The sequence below is a fragment of the Ruditapes philippinarum genome, unplaced genomic scaffold, assembly GCF_026571515.1.
Source record: "Ruditapes philippinarum isolate M1 unplaced genomic scaffold, ASM2657151v2 ctg1632_1_1_1_1, whole genome shotgun sequence".
In the NCBI taxonomy this organism is placed as follows: domain Eukaryota; kingdom Metazoa; phylum Mollusca; class Bivalvia; order Venerida; family Veneridae; genus Ruditapes; species Ruditapes philippinarum.
In genome coordinates this window covers 27783-38856 of record NW_026855767.1, presented here as the reverse complement: position 1 = coordinate 38856, position 11074 = coordinate 27783, and the positions used below count along the sequence as shown (strand labels likewise).

General features: G+C 35.2%; 1 protein-coding gene across 1 annotated transcript in view; it reads left to right on the top strand.

Annotated features, from left to right (window-relative positions):
* Positions 1–278: 278 nt before the first annotated feature.
* The window catches only part of LOC132744309 (uncharacterized), a gene marked incomplete at its 3' end in the record, with an annotated part of 37479 nt that continues 26683 nt past the window's right edge, over positions 279–11074 (top strand). Inside the window, exons 1-2 of the mRNA XM_060732986.1 lie at positions 279–441; positions 10465–10581. Of these exons, the coding sequence (XP_060588969.1) occupies positions 10488–10581 (94 nt within the window). The remainder of the gene's footprint in view (positions 442–10464; positions 10582–11074) is intronic.

Here is an 11074-nt window from a genome sequence, read left to right as displayed (position 1 = left end):
CTGAATTAAATCAGCGTCATTTCATATCTGTCCGTACATAGTGTGGGCAATTTAGGTAATTTTGATACCCTCCTTGACGGGCCTCATATAAGTTAGGAGATCTATGTCAAATTTTCCGATCATTTTGAAATCATCTGTATATAAAAAGTGTCCGATTGATGTTGCCCGACCAGTAAGTTTTGATCTATTTGAGATTTTATACTTTAAGTCACTTTCGTATCGAATGCATCACAGCAATGCATTAAAGAAGAACGTTTACAGTACAGTCTACAGTAAGTGTACAAATTATGGAACTAAATCAAGCGCGTCTTTTAGGTAGATCCCCAGTACAGTACGCGGAAGTATATTTTCGTCGAAGTCTCACCTCATTCATATATGAGGGATCTAGTTTCGGTGGACATTTGTGGAAATTATTAAATCAAGCAGGGCCGTGTCTTTTAGGTAGGTCCAAAGTACAACTTATACGGAAGTATATAATTTTTCGCCTCGTGTCATACAACTAGTTCCAGTGGACATAACACAAACGATCTAATAACAGAAAGTCTTATCGAAATTTGTTTTAAGTTTACCATAACAATTGGGATTGTTATATCAGACAATATTTGTGAGTATATTTACTACTCTACTTAACAGGACATTTAGGATTTTCCATGGCTTTTCGGTCTCTAATTACCCCAGACGTTTCGTCCCCAGACGTTTCGGCCCTTCACCAGTATTTATTTATCCTGGTTATAAGAAATTACCAGGCATTATTTGCACAATAGATTTAAAGCCTCAAGGGCATACTATGACTTAGTTTCACAGTGGGGTATAATGTATAAGCACATTGCTTCATTATTGTATTATATTGATTCATGTTTTTTTCTTAAGAATACATACTGTAACTCTCCTGCAAAGTAATGGAGTTATTGCCTTTTGTAAGTTTTGTCTGAAATGCATAACACAAAAATGTTAGAGACAATAATTCTAATCTCCCACATATAAGTAGATCTCATTTATGAGAAGTGCAATGCCTAAGAACCATAACTCTTTATTGTATGATTTGGGGGTTATTTTCCCTTTTTGTACTTTTTTCTTGCTTATTTTTTGTCTTAATCATACAACTTTAAAACTATTGGAGGTATTAATAAATGGATAGATCTTTTTGAGTGCAGTGTTTTAGAACCATATATAACTTTTTGCATAATTTTGGAGTTTAATTAACTGCCTTTGGCTCTATTCACTTTTAATTTTGTTAGCAGAACATGCGAAGTGTAGTACTGGGTCAATCGTTCTATACAAAATATAAATAGACAAATTCATTTAACAAAGAGCAGGTCAAACTTATTGAGCATTGCTGTTATTTTGCACAGAGTAGCAACAAATATTTATCAGCAATTGAATATTTTCTGTACATAGAATAAATAGGTTCAATTTTAAGTCAGATTCCAAATAAAACCTAGTCACTTTTACAGCAGTATTATATTTACGGGGTGAATGGAACTTAGATTTTTATTCGTTTCAACACCTGCAATTCTAAAGTTCAAATTTTACGTCACAAGCCCGTAAAAATAGAAAATTCCGCCATACTTTTCAGTATTTCCAGCTCTTTTAAAAATTACGTGTTTTAATTCCTGGAAAGATAGTTTCTCTCCCCAATTTCGTGTTTTTCCTTGGTTACTTTTACAGGCTGGAATTTTCATGCTTAAAATAAAACAAATACCCGGTATAACTATGTGAATGTGAACAGACATTTTTATGAATATTATTTTTTACAATAAAAGTTACAGATTTTTAACATGTAAAAATTGTTTCAATTTTTTTTTTCAAGAATTACACGGTTGATTGTATAATTGGGTTAATAAATCATTAAATCAGTATATAATTATATGTGCAATTTAATAATTTTGGAGAAATGCCTTATTTTACATTTAATATAATGATTTATATGAAATGACCTAAGCTGACAGTTATTGCACATTGTTCGGTAGCTTGCCGCTATCACAATTAACATTGAGTTACTGCATGTTGGTCTCCTGCACACTTATTGCACACCAATGCAAATCGGACATTTTTGACCGTTCTTATTAAGCGTCCACATTTTTAATACTGGTAAATTTACTTTAGAAGTGTTAGTAGTTTGTTTTATAAATTTGATAATGAGAGTTTAAGTTGCCTTAATTGTTTGTTACACTTTAAAACTTAACATATATCTGAGTAGTTCAAGGGAGACCAAAGATATTGGGATATTGTTTTAGTTAGATTGGAATAAAATTTCACGGACTGTGAGCACCAAAGTATTTGGTGTTCACGAGTGAAATAATATTCATTTACTTACTAAACAATTCTTCTTGTATATATGCAAAGGGAACGATTTAAAAAAGACATTTTAACTTACTTTTAACCTAGTACCTAATTGAACAAGGGGTGCCAAAATAAATAAATGTGACGTCATCATTCTGAAAAGTATATTTGCAGTGCACAGTGACATTCTTTCCAGTTATTTTATGTGTTGTACTTGGATGAGGCTGTCTTCTCGTTTGATATCTCTTAAAGACAGGGTATTTAGAGGGATGCAATGTATTCCCTAAACTCAGGGAATAAACTGGCGTCAGTAATGACAGGTGCTGTGTGATTGATAGAAATCTGAATTTATCATGGCGGTTTTATTCCCTGTGGACTGCAAGCCGCAGGCGTGTGGGGACCGCCATTATTTTTGACCGCATCGAGGAGACGCACCTGTTTTTGGTACATGGGAGGAGATGTAATCTGTTTAAACCCATAACATGATTGGTTAAATATTTGACTTTTTCGAAAAGTCTAGCTTAATGCCGCTTTCCGGGTACGTTACGGATTTAACTTCTCGGAATTAAACCTAATTATAGGTACATATTACTATAAGTGATATTTCCCTTTTTTATACGCCCGTTTGAAAAAGGGGGATGTATTATGGGAACGCCCCTGGCGGGCGGGCGGAGAACGCGCGTCCAATTTTGTCCGGAGGGGATATCTCCTACATGTATGGAGGAATTCATTTTAATGAAACTTCATAGAAATGTTCACCACTATGAGGACCAGTGTCGTGCACATGAACCAGGTCTCTAGGTCAAAGGTCAAGGTCACACTTAGAGCTCATTGAAAAATGCTTGTCCGGAGCAAAACTTCCAATTTTGTCCGGAGCATATCTCCTACATGTATGGAGGGATTTTAATGAAACTTCATAGAAATGTTCACCACTATGAGGACCAGTGTCGCGCACATGAACCAGGTCTCTAGGTCAAAGGTCAAGGTCACACTTAGAGCTCATTGAAAAATGCTTGTCCGGAGCAAAACTTCCACATGTATAGAGGGATTTCAATACAACTTGGCACATATGTTCACCATTGTGAGGTGGAGTGTCATATGCAAAATTTAGGTCCCTGCTACCTAGGTTAAGGCCACACATAGGGTCAAAGTTCAGATAAAAATATGAAGATGTGTATATGGACCATTTAGTCATCATTTATTGAGGGATTGTAACACAAATGGTCATTATCAAGACTATGGCTGTGATACATATAATTTAGGTCAATATATACAAGGTCAAGGTCACTAAAGATGATGAAATATCCAGATTTTGTAAATAGAATTTAATCAAAGGGCGACAACAAAGTTATTACTTTGTTCATAAATGACTTACACAATTACTCCCCTTGATCTACTTTCACTTTCAATTCTAAAAATAGAATTTAATCAAAGGGCATAAAATAATCCTCTTTCTTGGACTTGAGTATGTTCTAAAGAATGTAACATTTATTTACACATGTTTCATTCATTGGTCAAGATTCTTAACTGTGATAACTATGGTGTTCTGTAGACTTGGTATTTGTTCATAAAGATCATACAGTAATTACCTTATCAAATGTAAATACTTTCTCATAGAAATTTAATTATATTTTAATTTTCAAGTAAATATCAGTTCAGCTCTCCTACATGTATGGAGGGATTTTCATGAAACTTCATAGAAATGTTCACCACTATGAGGAGCAGTGTCGCGCACATGAACCAGGTCTCTAGGTCAAAGTCACACTTGGAGCTCATTTAAAATTGCTTGTCCGGAGCAAAACTTCCACATGTATAGAGGGATTTCAATATTACTTGGCACAAATGTTCACCATTGTGAGGTGGAGTGTCGCGCGCAAGATTCAGGTCCTTGCGGCCAAGGTCAAGGTCACACATAGAGGTCAAAGTTTAGATAAAAATATGAAGATGTGTATAGGGCCGATTTAATCATCATTTATTGAGGGATTGTAACACAAATGGTCATTATCATGACTACGGCTGTGACACATGTACTTTAGGTCAATATATGCAAGGTCAAGGTCACTAAAGATGGTGAAATATCCAGATTTTGTCTGGAGCATATCTCCTACATGTATGGAAGAATTTTTATAATACTTTATGGAAATGTTCACCACCATGATATGTATTGCTCCATGCATGATCCAGGTCTCCAGGTCAAAGGTCAAGGTCACACTTAGAGCTCATTGAAAAACGCTTGTCCGGAGCAAAACTTCTACATTCATAGGGGGATTTCAATATAACTTGGCACAAATGTTCACCATTGTGAGGCTGAGTGTCGCACGCAAAATTCAGATCCCTGCGACCAAAGTCAATGTTACACATAGAGGTCAAAGTTCAGATAAAAATTTGAAGATGTGTATAGGGACCATTTAGTCATCATTTATTGATGGATTGTAGCACAAATGGTAACTATCATGACTACAGGTGTGACACATTTAATTTAGGTTAATATTTGCAAGGTCAAGGTCACTGGAGATGATTAAATATCCAGATGTTGTCCGTAGCATATTTTTTCTACATGCATGGAGGAATTTTAATGTTACTTTATAGAATTGTTCACCACCATGAGACGTAGTGCCCTGCACATGAACCAAGTCTCTAGGTCAAAGGTGAAGGTCACAGTTAGAGCTCATAGAAAAACGCTTGTCTGGAGCAAAACTTCTACATGCATAGAGGGATTTCAATATAATTTGGCACAAATGTTCATCATTGTGAGGCTGAGTGCCGTGCATAAATTTCAGGTCCCTGCGACCAAGGTCAAGGTCACACATCCTGTGCATATCTTCCCTACTGATTTGTTTTAAGGTTCATTTAACAACACAGTGCCAAGAATAAAAACTTGCTTGCTAGATAACACTTATCCATAATGCCCCCATCTCCATCTAAAGCTTTCGTAAACGGGCGTATTTTGTGACTATGGCACCCTCGTTCTATCATTATTTTACTGTTTGAGGTGGATAAAATAGATGTGTTTGAAAATTATCAATGTTCCTTTAATATCTATCTCAAATTTTATAAAAAACAAATTGTTTATATAATGAAAATGTATGATATTAAAACATTCGCATCTGCCAAATAATAGATATATATTCTGCGTCTGTTTACTTTATTTTGTTTCTTTATTGTTTTTTGCATGGAATTATTCATACAATACAATACAGTTAACCCTTTACCTCATATATACGCGAAACAACGCACTTTCAACCCCCCCCCCCCCCCTCTTTAAGGCCTGAAATAGTGAAAAAATGTCCTGTTTGGGCCCAAAACACATGTTTTCATTTGAGAAATGTTGTTAAAAAAAGTGACTATTTTTTCGGCGCAGCCCCCCAACCAAAAGATACATCAGAGGGTTGCCAGAAGGGGGTTGTGCCCCCTTCTGTTTGGGGGGTTTGAAGGGGGGGGCGGCTAAAAATGACCCCAGATCAATCATAAGGTAACGTGTAACCAACGTTGAAAAGCATTTGACTCTATCTCAATCCATTGAGAATTTGCAGCACTTTGAAATCAATTTTGATGGAAAAAATCAACGCAAAATAGTGACTTTTGGCAATTTTGAGATGTCCCCTCGTTGCCATGGTAACAAGAAATTTAAGCCTGAGAATGTTGTTACAAAGGCAATGGTCCAGTCAATATTTGTGCCAAGTTTGATAAGTATTGAAGCATTTTTTATAGTTTTATAGAAATTTGAACTTGTAATGGGAAAACAGCCATTTTTCACAAAATGCTTAATGAAGTAATGGGTTAATCATTTTCTTAAAGAAGATTTCATTTAAATCCAAAAAATACCAAAACCACACAGATAGTTACACGCCATTTGTGAATGATACACAGTCGACCTACTAATTGCCCTCTCCCTTCTCCGACAGTCGACGGTCTCCCAAGACCTTTTTCTATTGATCGATTTTTGTCAACTATATTCTTGATACAAATGTATTTTCTTTTTTGAAAAGAGTTAAATGAAGTATCTTTAAATTAAAAAAAAAAATTCCCCCACAGGAAACCATTTTAACTTGTATTACATGGAGAGAAAATTGTACACTTAAAATCTATATCAGTGATAACATGCATTAAAATCAGGCAAGTGACTTAGAGAATTTCCGAAACTGTGTTCTGCCCTGGCGGGTGAGGGGGGGGGGGTCCAATTCTTGTCCAGATCATATCTCCTACATGCATTGAGGATATTTAATTAAACTTCATAGAAATGTTCACCACTTTGAGAAGCTGTGTTGTGCACGTGAACCAGGTCTCTAGGTCAAAGGTCACACTAAGAGGTCATTGAAAAAAGCTTGTCCAGAGCTAAACTACATAAAGTGATTTCAATATAACTTAGCACAAATGTTAACCATTGCAAGACTGAGTGTCGCGAGCATAATTTAGGTATCTGCAACCAAGGTCAAGGTCACACATAGGGGTCGAAGTTTAGATAAAAATATGAAAATGTGTATTCAGACCATTACGTCAACATTTATTGAGGGATTTAAACACAAATGGTCATTCTACTGGTGTGAAACATGTAATTTGGGTTAATATATGCAAGGTCAAGGTCACTAAAGATGATAAAATATAGAGATTTTGTCCAGAGCACATCTCATACACCTATGGAGGGATTCTAATGAAACATCATACAAATCTTCAACATTATGAGAAGCAGTGTCATGCGCATGAACCAGGTTTCTAGGTCAGAGGTCTAGGTCACACTGAGAGGTCATTGAAAAACGCTAGTTCAAAGCAAAACTTTTTCATGCATAGAGAGATTTCAATATAACTTGGCACAAATGTTCACCATGGTAAGGCCAAGTGTTGCATGCAAAATTCAAGTGCCTGTGGCCAAGGTCAAGCTAAGTATTGCGCACATAATCCAGGTCCCTGCTACAAAAGTTAAGGTCACATAGAGAGGACAGGGACCATTTAGTCATCATTTATTGATAGATTGTAACACAAATGATAATTATCATGACTAAAAGTGTGTAGTAATATAGGTTAATATTTGCAAAGTCAAGGTCACTAGAGATAATAAAATATCCAGATATCATACCTCCTATATGCATCTCTCTAATGCTCACATCTCTGACAAAAGCTAATTAGTCGACTATATTTGTAACAGTTTAATATTATACCTATGGTAGGAGAAGCAACTATTGAACAATTAAAGAACACATTTATGTTTCAGTAATCTTTAAAATTCAAACATATAATAACGTTGCTCAATGAAATGAAATATACAAATATTGACATCTTAAAAAGCAACAGTGCATTTTTTATAAAATGAATTAAGAACGTATCCCTATGGAAAAGTCATTAAACTTAGTGATACTTTTACATTTTTTAAGTGTCACGTGGTGCTATTTTACGACAAATAAATCATGCATTATATTTGAAATGATACTATCAAATTATCTGGTTGTTTATATCTTATGAGACCTATTCGATTTTATTATTGTATTTAATTATTAACAGGTTCACAAGAATCATGTGACTACACGTTGTATGTTATTGTTATAAAATCTAGTAATAGTAAGAAATTGCTGATAAGACATACAGGTAACTTCGAGGTATGGCAGCTGATAAAGTGCAAATCATAGTAATTTTGTATGAATAATTACAAAGTAATTTTTGTTAATCAGTAATTCAGTTTCATATTTTTATCATTAGAAAGGTCTATATACATGTACTCATATTTTACACATTAAGAAAAGATTTTCTTGGTAAAGGGTTAAACTTGGCCCTTTCTGTCCTGCTGACGTTTAAAGTTTAGGTTGAACATTACAAAATAAATGTATGAGTGGTAATCGTTGATTTCGTTATAGTCCGTCGATTTCCGTCGCACAGGTTTCTGTAGGGGGAATATCCCTGTATCCGGAAAAGTATTAGATAGATCTACATAGAGAAAAGTAATAGTCTTCTTTAATCTAAATATTATTTCAGTAGCATCTAAATTGATAATGATAAACTTACAAATACTTTGAACAAGAGTCTAAGATGTTTACTTGTAAACAACCACAATATTTATATTAATTGCACTCCTACATTACTGGTTCTCAATAATTTTAAAAGGGACTACACTTTTACTTTTAAAGGTATGAACTCTCCAGTCTTAAACACTATACTGTGATTTGAGTTTTACTTTCAGATACTTTGTACAAACATTACCAGTTACCTACTTGTTGATTTTAAGTTTGAAATAACACAAACATTTATGTTCTACATTTTGTCTTCTTGGCAATGTTTTAAGTTGTTATTAGCTCACCTGAGCATATGCTCAGGGTGAGCTATTAGGATCACTCTTCGTCCGTCGTCTGTCGTCGTCGTACGTCGTACGTCGTCCGTTGTCCGTTCACACTTTTCAAATGACATCTCCTCTGAAACCATAAGGCAGATCATAATGAAACTTCACAGGGATGTTCCTTGTGTGAAGCCTTAACAAAGTTGTTCAAAGAATTCCATTCCATGCAGAACTCTGGTTACCATGGCAACCAAAAGAAAAAACTTTAAACATCTTCTTCTAGAAAACCCAAAGAGCTAGAGCTTAGATATTTGGCATGAAACATCGTCAAGTGAGTGTCTACCAAGATTGTTCAAATAAAAGCCCTGGGGTAAAAATTGGCCCCGCCCCAGGGGGTCATTGATTTTCCCTATATGCATATAGTAAAAACTTAAAAAAATCTTCTTTTAAAGAACCCAAAGAGCTAGAGCTAAGATATTAAGCATGAAACATCTTCTAATAAGTGTCTACCAAGATTGTTCAAATAAAAGCCCTGGGGTCAAAATTGGCCCCGCCCCAGGGGGTCATTGATTTTCCTTATATGCATATAGTAAAAACTTTAAAAAATCTTCTTTTAAAGAACCCAAAGAGCTAGAGCTAAGATATTTAGCATGAAACATATTCTAATGGATGTCTACCAAGTTTGTTCAAATAAAAGCCCTGGGGTCAAAATTGGCCCCGCCCCAGGGGGTCATTGATTTTCCCTATATGCATATAGTAAAAACTTTAAAAAATCTTCTTTTAAAGAACCCAAAGAGCTAGACCTAAGATATTAAGCATGAAACATCTTCTAATAAGTGTCTATCAAGATTGTTCAAATAAAAGCCCTGGGGTCAAAATTGGCCCCGCCCCAGGGTCATTGATTTTCCCTATATGCATATAGTAAAAACTTAAAAAAATTTCTCTTAAAGAACCCAAAGAGCTAGAGCTAAGATATTAAGCATGAAACATCTTCTAATCAGTGTCTACCAAGATTGTTCAAATAAAAGCCCTGGGGTCAAAATTGGCCCAGCCCCAGGGGTCATTGATTTTCCCTATATAAATGTAGTAAAAACTTAAAAATCTTCTTTTAAAGAACCCAAAGAGCTAGAGCTAAGATATTTAGCATGACACATCTTCTAATGGGTGTCTACCAAATTTGTTCAAATAAAAGCCCTGGGGTCAAAATTGGCCCCGCCCCAGGGGTCATTGATTTTCCCTATATACATAGAGTAAAAAGTTAAAAATCTTCTATTAAAGAACCCAAAGAGCTAGAGCTAAGATATTTAGCATGAAACATGTTCTAATGGATGTTTACCAAGTTTGTTCAAATAAAAGCCCTTGGGTCAAAATTGGCCCCGTCCTAGGGGTCATTGATTTTCCCTATATTGCATATAGTAATTAAAAACTTAAAAATCTTCTTTTAAAGAACCCAAAGAGCTAGAGCTAAGATATTTAGCATGAAACATGTTCTAATGGGTGTCTACCAAGTTTGTTCAAATAAAAGCCCTTGGGTTAAAATTGGCCCTGCCAGGGGGAGGGGGGGGGGGCAAAAGTCATTGTTTTTTATTATTTGTGTATAGTAAAAACTTAACATCATGAAACATCTTCTAATGGGTGTCTTCCAAGTTTGTTCAAATAAAAGCCCTTTGGTTTAAACTGGCCCCGCCCTGGGGGCCTATGTACAGGTGAGCGACCCCAGGGCCATCATGGCCCTCTTGTTTTATCTATTCCTTTGCCTCATTCTTTATTTGAAGGCATACAGATACTGTTAGTTTTCCATTTCCTTATAGTGTACATTAAGATGGTCATACCATAACTTTAAACCAATGGCAGTATATATTCATAATTTTATAGCTTTATTAAAATAATTGAACTTGATTTTTCTTCATTTTTTTCAGATTTTGAGACCTAGCTAACAAACATGTTGATTTTGCATGTGAGTCTACCCCTGTGTGTGATTGCTGTTTTAGGGTCTGTTAAAGCTGCTTTCAATTGTCCAGCACAAAATAAATCAGGTTTGATTCTTTTCATTCATTACTATATATACTACAAAAACTTAAGAAAAAATTGTTGTGCTATTAGATCAGACTTTTTATATGCCTAAAATTCTTTTGGGGTATTATTGTTAAGCACCTGGTTGTCTTTAAGCAATTTTGTGATTTTATCTTTTGAACCAATGGAAGGAATTTGAAACTTACTAATCTTTTCTCCAGGGTTATCATATGTTTGATACTTAGTAAACAAATACAAATTCTTGTTTGTTTGGTTTTTAAGTTACACCAACACGGGCATTGGCTTATGGTGACTTTCCAGCTTTACTGGTGGAGGAAGACCTCAGACGCCTTCCTGCATTATTTCAGGCATAAGCAGGCACCTGAGTAGAACCACTGAAGTTTCATAAGCTAGGTTGATAGCTTTTTCACATGAAAGAATTAAAAACCCATGATGGGATTCTCTCCCATGATGATAAGGGGCAATTTTTTTTTAAACAACTATCACCTGAGACAG